This window comes from Embiotoca jacksoni, unplaced genomic scaffold, assembly GCF_022577435.1.
Source record: "Embiotoca jacksoni isolate LCO1_2020_lvr unplaced genomic scaffold, fEmbJac1.0.p SCAF_23, whole genome shotgun sequence".
NCBI lineage: Eukaryota > Metazoa > Chordata > Actinopteri > Embiotocidae > Embiotoca > Embiotoca jacksoni.
The window spans coordinates 7960796-7984025 of NW_027185374.1; the positions used below are offsets into that span (position 1 = coordinate 7960796).

The 23230-nt window shown below is 43.5% G+C and overlaps 2 protein-coding genes across 4 annotated transcripts in view; one reads left to right on the forward strand and one right to left on the reverse strand.

Moving 5' to 3' along the window:
• atad2b (ATPase family AAA domain containing 2B) overlaps positions 1-13843 on the reverse strand; it is a 60919-nt gene extending 47076 nt beyond the window's left edge. The window contains exons 1-19 of one of the 2 annotated variants that reach the window (XM_069158582.1): positions 13551-13842; positions 11463-11629; positions 11082-11113; positions 10814-10961; positions 9457-9556; positions 9241-9370; positions 8895-9035; positions 8652-8727; positions 8376-8477; positions 8022-8133; positions 7726-7841; positions 7168-7342; positions 6837-6925; positions 4625-4784; positions 3445-3535; positions 3010-3321; positions 2210-2360; positions 477-663; positions 168-353 (exon numbers count right to left, since the gene is read on the reverse strand). In XM_069158582.1, the coding sequence (XP_069014683.1) occupies positions 168-353; positions 477-663; positions 2210-2360; positions 3010-3321; positions 3445-3535; positions 4625-4784; positions 6837-6925; positions 7168-7342; positions 7726-7841; positions 8022-8133; positions 8376-8477; positions 8652-8727; positions 8895-9035; positions 9241-9370; positions 9457-9556; positions 10814-10961; positions 11082-11113; positions 11463-11629; positions 13551-13649 (2574 nt within the window). In that variant the 5' untranslated portion in view covers positions 13650-13842. Of the gene's footprint in view, positions 1-167; positions 354-476; positions 664-2209; positions 2361-3009; positions 3322-3444; positions 3536-4624; positions 4785-6836; positions 6926-7167; positions 7343-7725; positions 7842-8021; positions 8134-8375; positions 8478-8651; positions 8728-8894; positions 9036-9240; positions 9371-9456; positions 9557-10813; positions 10962-11081; positions 11114-11462; positions 11630-13550 lie in introns of both variants that reach the window. The other variant, XM_069158581.1, reaches the window with a different exon arrangement.
• A 2840-nt stretch (positions 13844-16683) lies between these two features.
• Positions 16684-23230, forward strand: ubxn2a (UBX domain protein 2A). Of its 2 annotated transcripts, XM_069158584.1 has the most exons (7): positions 16684-16811; positions 17164-17226; positions 17768-17879; positions 18366-18475; positions 19923-20060; positions 20508-20669; positions 21406-23230. In XM_069158584.1, exons 2-7 carry the CDS (start codon positions 17183-17185, stop codon positions 21587-21589), a joined length of 750 nt encoding a protein of 249 aa, XP_069014685.1. In that variant the 5' UTR covers positions 16684-16811; positions 17164-17182; the 3' UTR covers positions 21590-23230. The 2 variants fall into 2 exon arrangements, with proteins under 2 accessions (XP_069014685.1, XP_069014686.1); XM_069158585.1 differs by lacking the exons at positions 16684-16811; positions 17164-17226; positions 17768-17879 and adding an exon at positions 19655-19832 and having other exon boundaries at positions 18384-18475.

The following is a 23230-nucleotide window of genomic DNA, read 5'->3' on the forward strand; positions in this document are numbered from 1 at the left end:
ATCCTTGGGATTCAATACCATATAAAAAGGACATTGGGTTAAACCGCTCCTCTCACACACAGAAACAGAAATATGCAATTACTAAAAAAAAAAACACGGGGCAGGCCTCCGGGTTACTGTGAAGATGTCAGGTCAGGTGTGTGTTTGTATATATGCTGTGGTCCTACCTCATCTGACAGCTTTGTGTAGTGAGTCTCAGCAGTGGCGAGAACCAGGACGGGGCTGAACGAGGGCACATCCTGCAGCAGGGTGAGGAAGGTGCTCTTCACAGTGTCGCTCACTGTATCCCACCACTCGGAGATGTGTGGCATGTACACCACGCTGGGCACGCTCCGGCGGGCCTCCCGGAAAACCTACAACCACAACGGTCAAGCACACATCGTTACTTAAATCTGAATGGAGTTGTAAAAGCTGTTAAGTTGCTTGTTGTTGGTAAACTTCAACCTCCAGCTCGGCAGCGTCTGTGTGCGTGTTACCTGAGCGCAGGACTCCTCTGGCGTCTTGGCGCTGACGGAGTACAGAGTGGGCAAGTCCAGGCGGTGCACTGGTAGCTTGTCCAGGTGGTGCAGCAAGGCAGGGGCCAAGTGGGAGCTCTGTCCTGCGCCTGGGGCCCCCGCCAGCAGCAGACGAGGCCGGTATGCTGTGGGGTGCTGGAGGGCGGAGCTGGAAGTAGATGGGAGTTCATAGTTAAAATACTATCCGTCACCATATGAACGCAGAGCAGCAGTCTTCCTGTATTCCGAATCCATTGTCACAGCAGAAACCCCATTGTTTCCTTCTTAGTTTTGATCACTTGCTCTGAACGGCTGATACCTCAACCCTGCAAGTGTTCCGCTATAAATGCATGTTTAATGCAAATGTAGTGACGAGACTTACTGCGAACGCAACTCAGTACGTGTTAACACCAGCACAAATCTAGTGTGAAACAGCCCAAGAACAAAGAGCAATCAGAGAACAATAAATATGGGCATTATCTCATTTGAATAGCGATGAATTCAAGCGACTAAAAAAAATAAAAGTATCCCTGCACTCAAGTGATGCAGTAGGAGGGCAAAAAAAAAAAAAAAGGAAAGAACGAGCTACATGAACACACAGCAAGTTTGAGCAAACGTCCAACTTCAACAGTATTATGTAGCAGTGACGCCTTCACGTGGACATTCACCTGTTTGCAACAGCTCAGTAATGTTTTTGAAAGTTTATGTACACGATCCCAATAATTCTAGTCTGCGTTTTGCAGGATGGCACATCAAGGCAGAAATGACTTTGTATCTCTTTCCTTCATCTCGATACATTATTTCTCCCATATTTTATCTGTATTCTCACCTACAGGACGTCTGCGGAACTCCTAAAAGTTTCTGTGAGCCTCCACCGCAGCACAAATGTTTGACCAGCACTCACAGCAGTAGGTGCTATTTCTTCTGCTGCTGGTTGACCATCCAGTAAATCCTTTATAGATTTACACACGAGCCTTAAGAGGCTTTTTTTTTTTTTTTTTTTTTTATGTTGAACTCGCACATAACTCAGGCAAAGTCTCGCAGACTGAAAGCTTGATAAATTTCATAGGTTAATCAACAAACGGTTAAAGTAAATGAAAAGCTATAGATCAACAATTCAGTTATCTCACCTCTCTCCCTTTCTGAAAGGAAGCTGCAAATGTAATTATGTCTTGAGAAATGTCTTTTACCTTTCATCCTCTCCTCTGATTTTGCCCTTTTGACTCCACCGCTGAAGATCTCTACAAATTCTGCATGTGGAGCCAATGAGTTTTCTTTGTTGCTCACTTCTGCGATTATGCATTCTCATTTTTTGATAGCTTCTATGAAAAGATGGAAGATGTAACTGGAGTTTTCTTAGGCACATTAAAGCTGTATTAGTCACTAATCAAATGGCTAAAATGAAAACCAGTAACACTGAAGAGGGCAGATGTGGCACCTTGCTAGCACAAACAAAAAGTAATTATTTATCAGCATGCAACATCAGTGTCTGAATATGCAATGAAGGTTTATGGCCTGAATGCATTCCAAGTACTGTTTTACACATCATACTTGACATGTTGTCTTAGTAACATACCGCATGGCAGGGCATGCACTCATTCTCACTTTGTCACAACAACCACTTACGACTACCTTACTTGTTTTTGTAAACGTGGTGTAATTAGCCACCAGGGACTATGCACAATTCCCCCCCAAAAAACAGTGCGAGAACTCACGAGGAGAACTGGAGGAAGGGTCTGTGCATTGCAGAAGAGGGGAGCAGACTCTTTGGGGATGCAGCAGGCTGGACTTCATAGATGGAAGCAGAGCCGTCCTCATTGTCATCGTCGCTGTACAAGTCCTCTTCAAACAGATGATTGTCACCGCCTAGCACACAGAGGAGCACTAATTATACGAGCATGCATATGTAGCAACTCGTGTTCCCGGACACCATTCAGAACAATTGTGGCAAATGGATGGAAAAGTTGGTTTCTATTAAGTTTGATTGTCAAAGTGACCCTATCACTGACATTAATGATGCATAAAAAAAAGAGAGCTTGCTTATAATGTGAGATTTAACATGAACCTGGGAATTTAATAACATTATTGGTTGTGAGAAGTACAACTTCTCTATTCAATCACCCACTGGTCAAGTGCTGCATTGAGCCCAATCTGCTGTAATCACTAAGCTGCTGACACGAGTACGCTAGAGTTAATAAAGTCCTCACAGGATGACTAGTTATCCCATCTCTGTGCTATCACCTCTGCATACACCGGGGGGACGTTCCACCACAGATTGTGGTGATGTTCAGTGTGTGAGAGCAATATGAAGCATTTTGGTAATGAAGTTGGGAAAAGGGAAAGAGATAATCAAATGCTACAAAGTGCCAACAGGATAAACAAAGCAACAAGTGAGACAGGTGGCAAAGATAGAAAAGAGCAAGAATCACAGTGGGAGAGGCAACAACCAGCACCTGGAGAGTGAAAACAACATGATAGAGCTGAGCCCAGAAGTGCCTGGGTTCCAGATCCCTACCATGTGTGTTGTCCCTGTCAGTACACTGAGCATGGGGGAAGACTCGGAGCAGACTTTTCAGCACCAAGGAGAAAGAATTGGCCAGCAGGGGCCTGAGGGCGGGGGACAGGGTTCGGCCCGGGGGAGCCAGAGCTCGGTGGGAGGCGGGGACAATTGTCCTCATTGCCTTGTTGAAGTCGCCAGGCCCCAGGACAATGGATGTGACATCCAGCTTCAGTTTGATGCTGCTGCCATAGATCTGGGGGTAGCGGCGGCGCAACGCCACCAAGGCTGCCTCTGTGCAAAGTGCTTTGATATCAGCACCACAGTAGCCTGGGAGTAAAGCAGATTAACAAAGGTTAGGCAATAATTAATTGATGGCTGCAGGTTTTGGTGACTTGCCGAATTCAACATTCCACATAACATACAATCTTACACAATAAACATCACTCTTACCGACACATTTTTCTGCAAGTTCATCTACAAATGGCTCAGCCAATCTGGGATTCCAGTCCCTTGTGTGAATCTCCAAAATCTGCTTTCTGGCCTAAAAAAAAATTAGTATTTGGGGTGAATAAAGCAAAAGACAAGGAAAAACAAAATCAGAAGAGTAATTACATTAAGGTATGCAAACAGGAAACCACACTATAAATTAAGCCGTGTCTCACTTCACTAGTGAGAGCAGACACCTTGAGAAAGATCAAAATAGAACCAAGTGAGTTGAAACGAAGGGTTTGCTAAAGCTACGCCCTCCGATTCACTGCGATGTCTCCACAGGACTCTGCTTTGATGATGAGGTATTAAGAACAAAGTGATCTTTGTCGTGAATCAAGAGCACGAGTTTTCATCATCTTTCATCACATCTCCCTTTTCTATTCAAAAGACACCACTGAGCGAGATTTCATACATCTGTGGAGGTTAGGTAATACCACGACGTAGATCAACTCGAAGGTGCATTGACATAAGGATTTTCATCAGCCAGAGCACACTACTGGTGAGCAGCCAGCAACAGCTTGGAGATTAGGCTTCGATTACCAATAATCCCACTGTTGGACAAACGAAGCAAGTCGACCCATGAGGCAGGCTCGGTGGGGAGGAGTCACCTACACTGAGCTGTTTCTGTCATTCACTGTCACAATTACTCACGTGTAACAATGTTTTACGCTCTGCAGAAAAATATACAAGCCCTCCCCCAAAGTGCAAAGATTAAAGCAATCAGATCTGGAAAACAATAACTCTTCCAAAATAGAATTTTAATTAGCATATGCTTTGCCACTTGCTTCTTGAGTCAAAACGATAAAACAAAAGAAACCTGTACTAATTTTGTTGCAGGACTTGTGAGGGAAAAGACGAATTACTTCTGTATTAATCTGTGTCTCCAGCTAGGTGTGCGTGGGTACAACACTGTTTGCGGCGTAGATAATCTTTATATAGAATACTGCATGCTGTGATTTCGTATTCACCAAGGGAGATACAGATTCTGTACATCAACATTGAAACATTAACATTCCTGCAATGAAAAAACATCAAAAGTATTTCCAAGTGCAGGGAAAAACAAGACTTGGTGCCATGGGGACGATTGTGTCCATGAACATAGGTGCACTGTACACCTTATTGACTTTTCCCTCCAACTCACCTTCTTGTCGGGCAGGCTGAACAGAAACTCCCGGTCAAAGCGTCCAGGCCTCCTGAGTGCAGGGTCGATAGAGTCAAGTCTGTTTGTAGCACCAATGACCACTATCTCCCCTCGACTGTCCAAGCCGTCCATTAAAGCCAGCAGAGTGGACACAATAGAACTGGCCAAAAAGAAAAAGACTATTTTACACGCTGTGGTATTCAGAATTCAGCTATATCAAAGCTTTCACCAAAAAAAAAACTTGCCAATAACATAAACTGCCGGAATTGATCACTCGACAGTTATACAGTGAGAACAAAATCAAATTTGCACATAGAGCAGTGTGTCCCACACATAGACTTAACTTGGGTGGGCCGTCCAGCTATATTACTGACCTCTCAAGTGTATTTGCCGACCTGTTGTTGCATTTTTTTTATTTTCTTATCTGGGCATGACGCCATCCACAATCAATTAACCATGGAACAATCTCCTCCCGCTCCATCCCTCACGTACTAGTTCATTCTGCTATTACGAGACGATGAACGTCTGGGGTTGAAACCTGTCTGCTAATAAATTAATCTTGCCTTGTTTTATTACACTTTCATTGCACTTACAGTCATGGAACGAGTGTAGCTGTCGTCAATCAAGTAAAATATTGCGTCTCCTCTGCGTCACTCTATGTGTGTGTGTGTGTGTGTGTGTGTGTGTGCGTGCGTGCGTGTGTGTGTGTGCGTGCGTGCGTAGCGTTGACTGTGCTCTGCTCTCCATGAAACACACAGAGAGAGCAGAAGAGAGGAGAGAAACTGGAAAGTGAATGTCTGTCACTGACAAAGAGAGGGCTCAAAGTTACACCATTAGCCGACCAAAAGCCACAACTTCTGTTTCAAATTAAAAGCCCTGAAGCGTTTCATATACGGTAGAGCCATGACCTACTTTTGAACGTTGAACCTAGTCTTATGTTACTATCAATAAGACGTGGAGGGGAAAGCCATATTTCCCTCTTCCCAAACTACAGGTCTGTGCGCAGCTGGATAAGCCCCCCCTCACCCCAACCCCCTCCCTAAACGCATAAGTCTCTGCATGCATATCAGTCACACGCAGCGCCACCCACCACCAGCAAATTCTCAACCTGTGGGAAACACTACACAGTGTTGCAAAACCATACAAAAAATAAACACACACAAAGAGCACAAATACTATTTGAGACTGAAAAAACATTGACGCAACTCATGAGCCAGTAATGACCAAACAAACAAGGCCTTGTTTCTGCAAATAGTACTCAGACTTATCAATCAAACACACATTCTGAGCAAAACATTGTTGGACAAAAATATCAACTGTTCTTTTCCCCTGTTGACAATAGCTTTATGCCTGTATTTACTCAGCGTGATTGAACGAGGAGAGCATCTATAAAGCATACACGCATTTCTTGTTTTGAATAAACTGTTGTCCAGAATTATCGTGTCGCACTTCAGTTACAAATATCTAATTTTCTACATGGCAGTCGCTTTAGCAAAGAATCAGCTGCAAGCTGTGATTGCATAATAGGATATCTCCTCACTCACAGTTCACATGAAACGGTCTAAATCAGATGTGAAATTCTTTGCACTTCCACTAACAGTGTTACCTGGTACCAAATGAACAAACAAATAAGGACTCAACTGTTACAGACGATAAGCATCCAAATACTAGTTCCAGCCAATTTCATTTACAATCAAAACTGCAATGCCAGCAGTTATTGGACTTACTCCACCTATTGGCAACCAAAATAAAAACAGGCAACAATTTCAAACTGCACACGTGTATGCCAATGTTCAGCTAATTAAAAGCTGACACAATTTGGTCTCGTTCATGCCTGTATTTGTACAGCAGTGTGACGCAGGGAATGTTTTTTTTGTTGTTGTTGTTGTTGTTGTTTTTTTTTATAAATCTTGGAGCTGCCAATTCTGTGTCAGTTTAAGAAGGAACATAAAAGATCATTTTATGGGTTGAAGATGGCTCGAGTCTGAGTAACTCGATTCCATGAGGTAACTGAAAATTGTCATTTCCACTTTGATTATTATAGACATATGCCACTAACCAACTGCCGCTGAGGCTGTCCACAGCCACTCTGATTATATGTGCAGTTTCACAGAGGACTGTGTTGGAGGCACCGGTATGTTTAAAGGATGAACATGTATACGACAGCTGCACCTTGTTTGTTTTGAGGTTTACAGCCACATTACAGATTTACCTGTGTATCTGGTCTTGCCTGCTGGAGCGAACGGGAGCCAAACCATCAATCTCATCAAAGAAAATAATGGATGGCCTCATCAGGTAAGCCTATTCAAAAGCATACACAAAACAAAGGTCAAAGTCCACATCCAAAAAAGCTTAAGGCTGAATGAAATGAAATAATTATAACAGTCGAGTCGTCTGGTTTTCACTTCTTTGTTTTATACAAGAAATACAAGAACTATAAATATTCTATCGGCAACAAATTCTATTTTTACACGGTCAATTCAGGTCAAGTGACTGAAGCCATATTTATTGTCCAAAAATTGCTTTTGACGTCAGTGGCTCACCTGGTCAAAGAGCAGGCGTAGCTGCCGTTCTGATTCCCCGACCCACTTGCTGAGGCAGTCGGCTCCCTTCCTCATGAAGAAGGAAACCTTCCTGTCTCCCTGGCTGCACTCGTTGGCAAGCGCCCGTGCAACCAGGGTCTTTCCTGTCCCTGGTGGGCCGTAGAACAAACACCCCCTGAAAGGAGAGGAGAGAGGAAATGGGACCAGTGTTAGCTGGATAATTGTAAAGTGTAACCTCTTGAATAGCTCTACACGAGGGAAAATTTCCTCCTGTGGTTTATCAATATTTCATTTTCAAGCATTCACGTTTGTTATATTCCTGTTTGCTTAAATTCTATCCTCTTTGTTAAGCCTTAACAAACTTGTCTACATCTACTTCAGTTAGTGAGTCGGCCTGGCTTATTAGGAAATGCTCCATACATCCTTTATTTTCCATTTGTGCAAGACAAACACAGATATTATCATCATAGAAGTGGATATGTGAACATACTTTTTTGTTTCGTCAAAAAATACAGCACAAATTAAAACCAAATAAAGTGTTAAGCGAGTTCTTCTCACCTGGGAGGCTGAATCTTGAATTTCTCAAAGATCTCAGGATAAAGCAGAGGGAACACCACCATCTCCTTTAGTGACTGGATGTGATTACTGAGGCCACCCACACTGTCAAATCTCACCTGAGGAGAGCAGACATGCATTTTAATTCTCTTTAGTCTCTTTGTATGGTGAGGAAAATGTACTGATAGGTATCATTCAAAACCTCCATTTGAAAGTGTATATTTTTCATTGGGACCCACATCCAACTTGTAACTGTGCTGCTTTGCAGGTTTGTGGTATTTATTAGTATTTCCACTCACTGAGTTGTCCAGGTTCATGGGGTCCACATCAGCCAAGCTTGCACCCACTTTCACCCGATCCCGCAACACTCCGCTAGCCAGGTCCTCTGCAGTTAAGTTCATGGGCAAACATCTGTCCAAACAAATGAAGCTGAAATAAGTAATTACATCCTAAAGAGCCAGGATGCTCGTCGGCTGTCTGGAGATCAACTAGAACGATTTTTCCGACGTGGCTTGACAGTATGTCTTTAAAACTACACACAAGGGTAACACAATGGCGACAGCTACAGCTCCCAACAGTCCTAAATCTCTGTTCTTCAGCACACTACAAAAGAGGAAGATTAAAGGTAGAGGGAAGAAAGCAGCAGTCGACACCTGTTCCTGGCCCGGGTCATGCTCTTGCTTTTTCTTCGCTCGAACCGCTCTTCATCAGAAGACGAGGTGGTGTCACTGCTGTGAATGGCATGTTTCTTCACTCTGGAGGAGGGGGCACAATCCAGATTCAGTATTTCATCGCTCCACTGTTACGTTCACCATTTTAAAACCCCAGCTCATTGTCCATTAATCGTGTAACTGAAAAAGCTGCTTGAGGATGACACGATGTGGCACGTTTAGCGTATGATTTGGGATTTTCCATAAATTTCCACCCACCTTATATGGCTTCTCCTTGCTGGGGATCTGTGGGTGTCAAAAAGTGAGGGGTTGCTCTGTTTCCTGTTCACTGGCTCTGAGAAAGTAACACACAAAATCACTGTTGGTTACACAACAAGCCTTGAAAAATATAATTAAACAGAGAAAAACTTCATTCGATAAATGAACAACAAATGTAACATAAATGGACAAAATGTATATGTGATGGTTGTTTCGAGAAAAAAAAAAAAAGGCAGTAATTACCAATAGGTGGTGCCTCATATCTCTGCACCGTCTTACGCTGCCTCAGGTTGTACGGCCTGTCGTTTTCTTCTCCCGCTTCCTCTGCTTCATCCCCTTCATCGTCATCTTCTGCATCCTCCTCCTCTTCCTCACCGTGAGATTCTGCAATGAGAACAGTCCCAAGAATGAGATTTAAAATATTCCACCAAAGTACACTAAGCAATCATTGTAACGGTTTTTTTTAGTTTTGTTTTGTTTGTTTTTTTAGTTTTGATTAATTCAGTTCAAGATAAGCTGCTTCATTAAGTTTTCATGATCATTCCCTTGATGCAGTGATTCATTAGTAGAACATTAGTAGGAAACTGACCTTCTGTCCCTTCCTCCTCTTCCTCCTCCTGCTCAGTTTTGCTCAGGACTTTGTGGTGGGTGGGTATGTTGAAAGTGCTCCTACGCATGGATTTCCTGCGTTTCACCCGGGAGTACATGTCCATGTTTTCCTGAAACATAAGAGCCTTAGTGCTATCCCTTGTGATCGCCTTTCATCACTGGGCAGTGGGGCTTTTCAAGCTCTGACTACACTCACCTCCACAGTTTCTCCAGTCCACATGCGAAGCCGCTCCACCTCACGGTTCTGCCTGATGCTGCTGATGTTGTCCATCTCCTGGAGAACAGCCTCAGCCGTGCTGCAACACACAGACACACATCTGACATCTTAAAAAAAAAAAAAAAAAAAGAAGCACCACCTGAGTAAATGTCTTTGTCTGAGAAAGGTCCAGTTTATGATCATCGAACTGTGTCTCAACCAAAATGTCACTGCCCAAAACTGTGCTATGTTGTCTCTCCTCTCGCATCTGAATCTCAAAAGAGAGTGACTCATTTCAAGTTTGAGGGTGTATCCATACTTGTGAACAGGATACGCAACTTCAATGGCAACGTTTACATGAAGCCTAATTTTCTGATTAAAAATAGCCTGAAAGCTCAAGTAGAATAAAAAAAGCGCCATATAAACATTTAATTAAGAATAAACATGCCCAAACAGATTGAAATCTGAATCGTTTAAAGAGGAGCCGTTTAAACCTTTTCAAAAACCGAAAGAAAAAACTGTACACAATGCAACTGATTACTTCCTGTCCGTGTTATTTCTGCGTCTGCCCTCCGTCTTTAGGTAAATGTAAGTGGACGCAAGTTTCTCCTCCACTTCCGAAAACTGACCACTTCAAAGCTGAACAGGACCAGAGCTGAGCTGGATTTGAACACATTTCTTTGAGCGCTAAACAACATTAGACAGATTGAATTGATTAAGAGCAACACAAAAATGTCAAGCGCAGCGCTAAACCAATGATAAATATCTCCCAACTCTGGCTCTGATTGGCTGGTACTCGTGGTCTTTGTTGTTATTTTGGTGAGATGTTTACGGTAAGAATATCAGGGTCCGAGCCAATCAGAAGCAGAGTAGAAGCGGGTCTTTGCAGAAGGCAGGTGGGGGAAAAAAAAGGCAATCAAACTTGTAATGTATTCATCCCATGTCACATGTCACACAGCTGTTATGATCACATCGTGTCAACAGATTACCATAAAATCTTAGGTCTGGATGAAAAAAGTGTGCATGCAACCACAGCTCTTGTTGCAGTGATCAAAAACTGTATAAACTACTCAACAAAAACAGATATAAACATTTTACACCTCACAGACTGATAACCTGATTCATGTTTCATTTCAAACTCCAGCATGTTTCAACACCATACCAAAACCTCAGAAATCCGAGCAACCTAATCATATTTAGTAAAAAATAAAATCAGCTTTTTTGATTTCTCATACTTTTCTCAAATATAAAGACATAAAGTATGTTCCAACTGAGTTGGTCGTTCATACTTCCTGCTCCCCCCTCTGTTTAAAGCGGTATTGCAAGGAACTGTGTCAGTAGAGCAACTGTCAGCTACCTGTTGACCAGCTGGTCAAACAGCAGGCTCTGGTTGAGGTGCTCGAATTGGCTCTTCTTCACCCGACAGCTCCTCTTCAGCTCCACATGGCCGTTCATACGAGCGTGATCTCCCCCTCCACTCTCCTCATTCCGGTGACTCATATGGGCTGCAGCATCAAACAAAACATTAAATGGAGATTAGGTGTTTGTTGGTATGCTTCCCAAATCCACATGCTTTTAAAAAAAATAAAAAATAAAAAATTTAAGATTAAAAAGAATTGCATTACCGTGCCCATTTTGCATTATGCGAGAGGATAGCCTAGAAACAGAACAACAAAATGAGGGTATGTATGACAGCTGCACAAGGGACTATAGTTAATCTCATAATACTGTTTATGAGCGCAGGTTTAAGTTATCTTGTCCAACTGGTTGCAAAACATGACATGAAAAGAATGAGATCTGACTTGACAGCGAGTAACAACAAACAGAAATCTAGACCAACTGTGGCTCGTTTTGTCTTTGCATTAACACACAAACAAAGTAAATAACTTTGATGCAACTCGATCTGCTAGACCATGCCGGTAATGTACTTGTCCATCCTTGTTCGACACATTATGTGCCGTTTCACGTGGAAACACTTATGAATGAAACAAAGTCCAACAGCTGACCTGGTGCGGTAGGTGGGAATGTCCCAGCTGACCCGCTGGCCCTTAGTCTGAGGGGACGGAGAGGTATCGCTGGAGCTCGGCTCAGAGGCAGCCTGCCGCCGCTTCCGCTTGGAAGGGGGCGCCAACCGTGGGCTGCTGGGGCTGCTCGCATCACTGCTGGGTTCCTTCTGTTGAACAAACACACACGACACAGCAACTTCAGAGAGGAAGACGGAGAGGATGCCAGAATGACAAACAGCCAGGGCAGCAGAGGAAAGGAAAGGAAAAAAAGAGCATGCCAAATACTAAGACAGCAAATATCTGCATAAACATTTACCGTGTCGATCGGTGCAGAAAATCAGAATATTTAAGTGAAAACCAAATCCGTGACAAGATAAAAGAATTCAAGGACAGAGGAAAGCAAGAGCTCCAAATGGCAAAACCAGAATAGAGTATTATGATGAGACACCTTGTACCCAACCCCTCAATGTAGTCTCTAAATCACAGCCACCAAGCAGACATATGCCCTTGATGCTCGCGCCCTTCACAGCATAACTTCCCTGCTGATATGAGAGCGTATCTCACTGTTGTCATAGGCAACTGTCTGCGATGCCGGTAGAAGGGTTTGTCTGACTGTCTGCCATGATCGAAAAGGGCAGGGTGTACTAACAGGGAACAAATGAAGGGGGGGGGGGGGGGTCTCAGGGGGTCCATCTTGAAATCATTTCCTCATTTGGATCATTTCGCAAAAAACAAATGGCTAGTTGACTAAATCACAAGTTCAGTCAACATGAAGCAAACTGAGCAAAAGGGGTTGGTCGTCCGGTTTCTAAAATCAATCTGAATTCTTGGCAATCTGGTTTAATTTGTTTGAAAATAGTCAAGTGTCAAGTTTATGAGGCTCTCATTCACAATTCGCATGATCACGTGTCGTCATCAGTCAGCCTGGCTGGACTCGAGCCAGGGAGGACCGGAATTTCTTGAACCACAATTTTGCAAAAACAAAAGTACGAGCACCCGCCAAACAAGCCATTAAAAACTCACGGACGCGCTAATGGATATCAATAAATGATCTGATGGCTGAATTACGCTGCTCGGCCGTTTTAGGTTGCGACGATCATCGTAAATGACGCGGAAACACTGACAACCCCCCCCCCCCCTCCCCTCCCCTCCTGCCACGCGTAATCTCAATGTTTACATTTTGAGACAAAAGACTGTCAAGACAGTTTGTGGGTTTCAGACGATCAGAGTCCACAAACTAAAGCTACCGAGAAGTAGATCAAGTCGATATGACGTTGTCTGTGTGTGTGTGTGTCTGTTTAAAATCCGCATTGTTACAATCGTACGTGGGTCTTTTTTTTTTTGGAGTATTTAACCACAGAAAGTTCACCCAGTTCAGACTCGCTCTAAATACGGGACGCGGGCCAGCCAACTGTTGTGAACCTGAGACTCCCTTCCCCCCACTAGCTGTCGGAGAGCTAGCTCCGACAGCTAGCTCTCCGACTATCGCTTTATCTCCTCGCGTTTTGAGGAAGAAAAGAAAGAAAGAAAAACAACAACAACAACAACAACAACAACGCCGATACGTCCGGGGACGACGGGACGCGCCGGTTGCCTCGTGTCGAAAGAGCCGGGTTGTCTTTTCCCAAAAAGGGGGGAAGGAGGAGGAGGAGGGGGAGGGAGGGAAGGGGGGGGGAAGAGAGGCTCGTTTTTCTGGTGACCGACGGTGAAAACGAAGTGAGCCGGGCTGAAATAAACCCCCCCCAAAAAAAAAAAAAAAAAAAAAAAAAAAAAAAAAAAAAAAAAAAAAACACACAAAGGGAACTCAACTTGGGAGCTAGCCGGGGGAGTTCAATGTCGCTAGCTTTGGTCATTTGACAGCCGGGGCGACGCGTTCAGGGCGAATGACACGCGGACGAGCCGCTTCTTTCAAGTCTTTTATTGGGTGCCGGCGGGACTGAGCGGGGCGGCGGAGGGTCCGCGCTGCTCGCGCTGCTCGCCGGGAGGGAGACGGGTCTTGTGTGGAGCACCTTGAGGCCACGGCTACGGCTACCTAGCCGGCTAGCGGAGCCAGCTAGCTCGCCGGCAGAGAAAAAGAAACCGGCTTACATGTTCCTCCGAGTTTCGCTCGGTTTTCGACGACGACCTCGTCCTCGAGGAGATGAAGGGACCGCTCACCGTCCGTGAGCTTTTCCTGGTGTTCACCATGTTTTTTTTTTTTGTTTTTCCTTTTGTCTGCCCTTACTGAATCTCTCTTGCCGGCTCCAAACACTGGCTCAGTGAGCGCAGCATCGAGGCGCCATTTCTCTCTCTCTCTCTCTTTCGCTCTCTCTCTCTCTCTCTCTCTCTCTCCCTGTCTCTCTTGCTCTCTCTCTCTCTCTCTCTCTCTCTCTCCCCCTGTCTCTCTTGCTCTCTCTTTCTTGCTCTCTCTCTCTCCCTCCCCGTCTCTCTCTCTCTCCCCCCTGTGTCTCTTTCTCCCGCCCCCTGTCTCTCTCTCTCTCTCTCCCTCCCCCTGTGTGTGTGTGTCTCTCTCTCCCCTGTCTCTCTTGCTCTCTCTTTCTTGCTCTCTCTCTCTCTCTCTCCCTCCCCATGTGTCTCTCTCTCTCTCCCGCGGTGTGTGTCTCTCTCTCTTCTGGGTCTCCCTCCTCCCCCTGTGTGTGTGTGTCTCTCTCTCTCCCTCCCCCTGTGTGTGTGTGTGTGTCTCTCTCTCTCCCCCTGTCTCTCTTGCTCTCTCTTTCTTGCTCTCTCTCTCTCTCTCCCTCCCCATGTGTCTCTCTCTCTTCTGGGTCTCCCTCCTCCCCCTGTGTGTCTCTCACTCTCTCTCTCTCTCCCTCCCGCTGTGTTGTCTCTCTCTCTTCAAGCTCTCTCTCTCTCTCTCTTTCCCCCTCCCTCTCCCCCTCCCTCTCCCCCTCCCCGTCTCTCTCTCTCCCTCCCAGTCTCTCTCCCCCCTCCCCTTCTCTCTCTCTCTCTCTTGTCTCTCCCCCTCCCCTCTCTCCCTCCCCCTCCTCTCTCTCTCTCTCTCTCTCTCTCTCTCTCTCTCTCTTGTCTCTCTCCCTCTCTCTCTCCCCCTCTCTCCCTCCCAGTCTCTCTCCCCTCCCCCTCCCTCTCTCTCTCTCTCTCTCTCTCTCTCTCTCTTGTCTCTCCCCCTCCCCTCTCTCCCTCCCCCTCCCTCTCTCTCTCTCTCTCTCTCTCTCTCTCTTGTCTCTCTCCCTCTCTCTCTCCCCCTCTCTCCCTCCCAGTCTCTCTCCCCTCTCCCTCCCTCTCTCTCTCTCTGGGTCTGCCTGGCAGGTGTAATTATTTGTGCTGACTGCTGTGTTCCTCCCACAAACACGGTGTATGGATACTTTACTTTATGAATATTACAAGGACAGGAATAGTTCCTACAAACATGTTGGTTTTCAGGAGGAACACGATCCAGTGAACTCTGGGGATGCGATAAGTTTCTTCTAGCACTAAAGCCAGTGGTGGAAGAAGTATTCAGTTCCTTAAATTAAGTAAAAGTCCCAATACGGCAACCTAAATATAGTTACTCCATTACAAGTAAAAGCCCGGCATGAAAAATCCACAAATCTGTTTTCAGTTTGTTTTTCCTTTTTCCTCTCGGAGGGAAACATCCCTGTTTGGTGGCGCTGTTAACAACTCAGACACGCGAAGTGCGACCCAACTACACGCTGCTGTTTTGTAGGACAACAGAAGCCAAACAGGCTTCAAGCACAGGTTTGATCTTCAACAAAATACTGCGTTTTAAAGCCCGCTGCATTTCATTATAGCTCGTAGGTCGTATGCCGTCATCCGCTCTCCTCCAGAAGTGGGTTCAAGTTGTGGTCGGCATGTGGATGATCTGTGCCTGATCGAAATTATTCAGCCACATAAAACATGGACATTAGAAATGATAACAAAACACTTCATTATTACTACTGCCAACAAATCTATTCGCAAACCTAAATCCAAAATAGACTGGATTTTATTCATTGTTAAATTGTGGAAGGGATTGTGACCTGAAAGCATGGAGTCTTAGACACTGATTAAATCATCTCCCTGTGGTGGAGTCAGCACAGCATCCTACCATGCACTTCATATCTTTTGTGTACCCGCAAGTAAAAATTAAATGTTGTGTGTTGCCTGTTCTATTTCTGGCTTGATGGCAGATGCAACTGTGCAACGCCATCTGTTTCACATTTTTGGTCAGCTATGGTTAAAAGGGAAAAAAAAAAAAAAAAAAAGCACAGTCCAAAACATTTGTTTTTGTTTTTGCTTTTTAATATTTATGTTCATTTTGAACTGTATAAAGACGCAATCTGTGATCCAAATGTGAGAATAAAATGAGCATCCCCAACACATAAAAAAACTAAAACGGACCTACTTTCAAATGTAATTTTAAAACACAAACTGATTTTTTTTTTTTTTTTTTTTTTTTTTTTTTTATTATTGTACTGTTTTGAATTTTAATCTTTTGGATAAAATCAAGCTCTTCAGTCTGCACTGTTCACTGAGTATCAATCCACTGACAGTATATTTGTTCTCTCATTGCCAGATTATTTGCACTGAGTGGTCAGTAGTAGTCATGGCGATGTCCACTTGATCTCCCCCCCCCCCCCCCCCCCCCCCCCCCCCCCCCCCCCCCGCTGCCTGGAAACAATTTAATTGTAAAAAGTTAAAACACACTGTGTGTTTATGACAGTGTCTCCACCATTCAACCTGCTAGTAGTGATGTAACGCATCCCTCAAGCATAAAATTCCATTGGATGTGCAAGAATAAAAGCATTTTTGCATGAAAAGATGAATTGTGGATTATTCAAGATCCTTTAAATGTATTTTTCACATGGCAGTCTGCCGTTCGGTGTTTTATGGGGCAACCCAATCCTCTTATTGGCAGATGTATGATCTTGTATTGAAACAGTGGTGTGTTTATTTATTTATTTTTTCAAGCATGTCTTTTTCGTACAATCATAAATGCGGAGGGACACCTTGTTTATATTTCATGAATAACCAAGAATCTTCAGTAACTGTGACACACTATTTTCTTTTAAATTTAATACATTTCTCACTTCCATTTATGTACATTTAAAAAATATATATATATATTACGTGTAATTTGATTATACATACATAGATATATATATATATAGAGAGAGAGAGAGAGAGAGAGAGAGATAATATCAGGTATAGGCTTTCCATGCCACTTAATACTGTGTCATACATTTTATGTGGAAGAAGAGGTGCCGAGTTTAGCAGTACACAACCATTGCGACATCAGGCGCGGATTTACGGCACTGTTACGTCACACCCATTGCTCAGCAGAAGAGCCGCTGGCTGAAAACTTCTGGCTGCAGATGTGTAGCCCAGGATTAACCGACACAACACGGACTGGTAAATCAGTATTTGATCTTTCCTTTAATACCCGCATGCTTACAAACCTCCGCTGTGTGTATATGTGTGCGTACAGGCAATGTTTTGATCATGAACGGGTCCGTTGGCGCGTCCATTGCTTTCTGACGCCCACTTGCATAATAATTGACGCTAACGCTACAGGCTGCGAGTTATTTATCGGTCACCTTAACCTTTATTTTTATTTTATTTTTTGGGGGGAGTACTATAACATACCGGACAGACGCGATTTGAGCTGATTAAATTGACCGTTGAGAAAATAAATGTAACCCCATTTTATTGTGCATGCTTTTAAAACTGTGACAGGCCCATTTACAATGTGTCGTTTTCCTAGATGGAAAACAAAGAGTGTCATGAAAGAGATTGACAGTATGGGGGGTGAGAAAGACGAACAATGGTAAGTCTCAATAAATTGGTTGCAAATGATCTTTCTTTAAAATCCTTTATATTTAAATAGAGTGGCGAACAGTATAATGTGTAAACAAATAGAATTAGGAAGCAATATGTCAAGACAGTGGTTTCGACTCTTATTTTGAAAGGTTTGGGACTGAGGTGGCTGTGGCTCAGATGGTAGAGTGGGTTGCCCACTAATCAGAAGGTTGGTGGTTTGATCCCCAGCTCCTCCTCCTCCTGTCCACATGCCTAAGTGTCCTTGGGCAAGACACTGAACCCCATGTTGCCTCCGATGGTGTACCATCGGCGAGTGAATGTACGCCTGATGGCAGCACCTTGCATGTCAGCTCAGTCTCATTAGTGTATGAAAGGAAAACTGTGTTAAAAACGCTTTGAGACTGTAAAGGTGATAAAGCGCTATACAAGTGCAGACCATTTACTATTTTCGTACCATAGTGTAGTTGTGGATAATATGCCCTGTGACTGCAGGAGAAATTCAATAAGACATGTGATGAGTAAATATCACTTTTCTCTTTTTCCTTCAGGGTTGTCCGTGAGGAAAATGAAGAGGAGGCTCCAATGAGGCGTAGCTTCTCGGTCGAAGACCTCCTCGATGAGGTGGAGAAGATCTGTTACGACCCCGCGGGGACCTCAAAGGTCACCCCCACTAAATCTGAAGAGCAATATATCTAAACCAGCAAGGAAAACAATGCATATTTTTTGTGTTATTAACATGGAGAAAACATATTCATGAGCTCATAGTCTTAGAAAAAAAGGAATAATTAACTGTATTCAGACACAATGCTAAATGTATTAAATGTATTTAGATGTTTTAAATAGCCAAAATCCTCAGAAAGAAGATGGTAGAAGTTGAACGTGAAAGAAGTCACAAATGTTCTGAAATTATATGCATGCTATAATAATATAATATACAATATAAATCCATGAACTTAAAAGCAGTTGAATGACATTTTCATGTAGTAACATCCATCACCCTGACATTTTAAAAGTCAGGTGACATGGTCAGGCTCCAGTTACATTCCAGCTACACTATGTGCTTGCTAACCCACTGAGGTTAACAGTCGTGTGGCTGCTGTCCCAAGCTGATCAGGGTTCGTTCATTAATTTCTGCCTTCATTCCAGGTGGAGATGGTGGTGAGGCTGTGGAAGGATGGCTTCTCTGTAAATGATGAGGACTTTCGTAGCTACTCCATACCGGAGAACCAAGACTTCCTGGATGCCATTAAAAGAGGGTGAGTCTAATTGTCTGAGCCAGAATATCCTCAGAGTTTTGAAGTTGTGTTAGGTAAGATTTTGCTGCCTTAAAGCAGAAAAGGAGCATCATATCTTTCGCTTTGATTGGGAGACCTACCAAGTACTTCAACAAGTGCACAACAGCCTCACATATTCTCTTCACACTGACAAGAGGGGAGGGCTAAGGCAATAAACTGATATTGCAACACATATATAGTTGTCTGGCCAATGAAAATCAAATGGCAAAACATTGTTCTTATTATTTACTTTGTTTTTTATTGTCTTCATCTCTAGGCATTTCTGCTGGCTTTGGACAAGCCACTGTAATCTGTAATACAGATTTATTGATACCATTACTGTTAATAAATGTTAAGTCACATAAAAAAAAACCTTTTAATTATAGTACAGTCTTATTTTTTGGGAGATGTGCACATGCTGTGATTTTAAAGAATGCGAGTTTAAGACTAGTTAAACCCATTGACCCATTCATCTGTGACTGCTGGCACGGGTTCATACTTTATTGATTCCACTCACAAAAACTACAGGGTAACATAGATGTCACTGGAAAACCACAAAATATAAGAGAATCACATTTAAAATAAAAATACAAACAAAGTTGAGTTTCAACACCCCTTCTCTGCCTTTCTTTCTCTCTGTTAGTTACTAGTTCATAGTTCAGAAAGGTAACATTACAATCCTGTCCGCACCTGTTCATCACAGCCAGCATCTTACGTCCGAGTGCAAGCGAACAGGAGAATGATCATAAAGCTTTCAGACTGGCTCACAATAATACACTGTGTAAATGAAAGCATTTTTCTTTACTAGGCATATGATTTGTTTTTTGGACTTGTGGTTGTTGGTCTCCCAGGTTGTTTGCCATTTTCTACTTTTCCTGTATTCTTTTCGAGCTTTATTGTTATCTTCTTTATTTCCATGGTGAACTCTTTACTGCTCATGTTGACAGATAACTCCCCCTCAATCGAAATGGCAGCTCTTAAATGTGTCTCAACTCTGAGACACATTTGAGCTCTTTTGAACCAATGTTAAAATGACACAAAGCTAATGAAGGAGCATTCAGGAGCCAAGTGTCCAAATTCTTTTCATCCCTTGCAATTTAGCCAATTTGTATTTAAAGGTTTTTTTTTGTTTTTGTTTTTGTTTTGTTTTTTATCTCCCAGCGCAGTTCATTTGATGTGGATGTAAAGCTGGAGGATGTGTAACTGTCCAAATGCTCACAGTCTGGATTGCATGCTTCGATTCCTTCCTTGAGCTTATAATCAAACTCCATCAGTCTCCCCAGGAGAAAATTAACAGTAAAGATGTCCCTCCCACAGGCAATAACCCAGGTGACCTAAGGTAGATAAAGCATGAACCTCATTAGTGCAGCTCATTTGTCATATTGATCAATCTGAATCGATTTCAAACGGGATCTTTCCTCTGTCCCAGGGAGCTTCCAGCAGAGTGGGAGAGCCGAGCAGAGGAGGAGGAGCTGGAGATCAGCGTGGAGGATCTGACTGAGGAAAATTATGTTCGCAAGAAGAAGGCCTTTCACCCCTTCAGTGGCCGAGGATACCGACTTGGGAGGTGTGAGATTGTTCCTGTGAAGTATTGCATACATGCATTAATTTGACCTTTCTCAGTTTGCATAAAAACATGTAATTATTATCATAAAATCATGAATAACTACTACAATTACTTGGTGAGCTGGTATTATTGTTTTCCAGTAGTAGTCTCAAGTTTCAAGACTATTATACTACTACTACCATATTATTTTACACCACTAGGTGTCCCTCTAAATCCAGATATCCAAAACCTACCAGCAAATCTGACCAAGCAAACAGTCAGCCCAACATTTCCACCACATCACTGCATGAATATTAACTTGTCCAGAGAGTCTGAAAAATGTTTAGCATGAGATTTTTTTTTCTGCTGACGCCCAGCAGTTATCAAAATGATCAAATTCACAATGCCCGTACTGTGCACACTTTGATTCTGGTGGTTAATCGCTTATTTATTCCTGTCCATCCCCAGTGTTGCACCCAGAGTAGTGGCCAGGTCACCATCTGTGCACGAGGACGGCGAATCTCCTCCTATTCCCATGGTAACACTAGACCACGCCCTTCCTGTTACCTCCCTGCAGATCTGGTTGGCCGATGGCACGAGATTGGTGCAGCGGTTTAACCTATCACACCGGTATGTATTGCAATGTCAGGGCTGAAATTCACCACATCTGTGAGTTTGACAGCATCAAGTAAAATCTGCATATTCAGACAGAGTGACTGTTCTGATCTCGACACTCTCTGCTCCTGTGCAGCCTGTATATCCCATAATCTCAAGCAGCGCAGCAAGAAGTAGTTCAAGGGATGACAAAAAGATTTTTGTTTTATCGTAGCTCGGGAGGTGGGGGTGGTGGTGTTGGTGGTGAGGGGGGCTTTAGGATTATGTAATGCTTTGTTCTAGTGCGCTGGAGTTTGAAGGCTGAAGGCACAGTGCATGTTATATCCCCCCGCCACAGTGCATGGGGCTGCAGAAAAACATAATCTGAGATGTAGCAACGGCGTGGATCTATAAAATCCCCAGAGAGGGATTGCGTAACTCTGATGCAGCATTTATATAACAGGGTTAGTAGCTGAAAGATAGAGAGGACTGAACCCCTCCAACCTTCAGCCAGCCTCGGTGGGTGATGAGTAGGGCCGCCATAGGACTGCTTGTATATGCCGGGTCATTGTTAATAATAGATGATGTTACTCGTGTGGTGCTTCAGAGAGAAATCACGTGTCACAATAGGGAGTAGAGTATTTGGCTGGGAATACTTTGCTGCTAAATAGGAGCAGACATGTTCAGTGGGGAATATTCCTGTCTTTATTATGTTTTTGTTTTTTTTATTCCACTCTTCTTTTCTGATCTTTTATTTATACATCTCTTCCAGGATCGCTGATGTTCAAGATTTCGTAGCGCGATGCCAGAGGAGTTCCCCACCTTTCGTCCTGACGACGTCGCTTCCTTTCCGAGAGCTCACTGACAAAGAATTGAGCCTGGAAGAGGCGGATTTGGCCAACGCCGTAATCGTCCAGAGACCCCTGAACACACAGGCACCTTTTGGACACTCCTGACCAACAGGGCTCTTTAAGTCACACAGCACGCCCCCTTTTCTCCTCACTAACTCATCACCACCCCCCTGATAGCTTTCTCAAGGCCTCCTATAACTTCTGTCTTTCTCTATTCAACCGTTTGTGCTGTATTTAACAATCATTTCCCTGTACTGTCTCTGTGTGGGATTAGCTACAGTCTAATGCCGCTTTTCCAATGCATGGTACGGCTGGACTTGACGCTGGTCTCCTTTTTTTTGTTCCACTAAAAAAAACAAAAGCTCCAGATAGTACCTGGCACCTGGTACTTTTTTGGTATCGCCTCCGTTGAGGTTCTAAACAAGCTGAGCTGATTCTAAAAGGCGGCATGAAAACACAGCACCCCACTGATTGGTCAAAGAGAATCTTTACGTTATTGCGTAATCATTATAGGATACGGGACATCCTGCACAAACCTGATAGCCAAGTTACCATAGTGAGCGCAAAATTATAAAAATAAAAAATAAATTGTTCAATGGACAACTCGCAAAAGCACACTGTGCTCACCTGAGGAGGTGCTGTCTGTTTGGTTGCCGATGGTAGGATCCATCAAGTGTGAGTGTGCTGTTTCAAAGATGACATAGTTTAATGTGGCGTCACTCACAACCATAAACACTGGGGGAGTACAACCCAGTTTCAAGCCAAACCATGTCATATACAAGTAGGTCCAATAGAAGATGCCATGTCAGTGTCATTGTTTGCCTCTCCCGAGCATGAAAAGTATACACGCAAAGGAGAGAGCCGAAGAAGGACGTCATGTACAAAGGTCACGCAACCGGGTTCATTTGACAAAATACAAAAGTGCTAAAGTCCAAGTAAAGTTCGAGATGGTTGGATTGATCAAACCCTGGACTTTGACTCAGGAGACCGTGAGAAGGCAACATGGATGTCCTTGAAGAAATCTTTTCCTCACCCTAACCAAGTAGTTTTAGCGCCTAAACCATAACTATCTGTTTTTTTTTTACTAAACCTAATCACCTACTTTGGTTTTCCTGAACATACCAGGTGTTTTTTTTCACGCAGAAGTGATACAAACCTGTAGGGAACATACGGGTGTATTACAAGTTTTGCCGTGAAATAGGCTACTATCAGCAATAGAATAATGAAATCCAGAAAAGTACCTGGTACCAAAAAAGGAGTCTGGCCGAGTCCAATTGAGGTACTGTAGTCAATGTTTACTTTGTCGTCTTCCTCTGGAGGACGGTGTTTACCTGCCAACAGATCTCTATGGAAAAGCAAAACAAAACCTAACTGCAGGAAAAAGTGTAAAGGCAAGCCACTGCTGTCACCCATGCAGATGGTCAACCGTGTGCGCCCATCTGTTGGTCTGCCACATGTTACCCCCCCCCCCCCCTTCCCTCCCTCCCTCACACGCACACACATACCACCAACCAACCAACCAAGTCTTCCCAAAGTGAGATCACCATTTTTTCTGCACTACTTAAAGTATGCATAAGAGCCTGATATTTTAAGTTTACAATAATATATAATAAACACATGATGTTTTTGTTTGCACATTATTGTGATATAAAAGGTCATATAAAATGTGTTGTTTTATTAAAACAGGTCATTAAAGGACATATCACAGATCCAAGTATAATATAATAAAAACCCTCCTTAAAGTTA

Bases quoted from the DNA above. Each gene is read 5' to 3' on its own strand.
- ubxn2a (XM_069158584.1), top strand. From the start codon at position 17,183: ATGAAAGAGATTGACAGTATGGGGGGTGAGAAAGACGAACAATG. The intron at 18,476-19,922 runs GTGAGTCTAATT...CCTCTGTCCCAG, and splicing joins CTGGATGCCATTAAAAGAGG to GGAGCTTCCAGCAGAGTGGG. The intron at 20,061-20,507 runs GTGTGAGATTGT...GTCCATCCCCAG, and splicing joins CGAGGATACCGACTTGGGAG to TGTTGCACCCAGAGTAGTGG.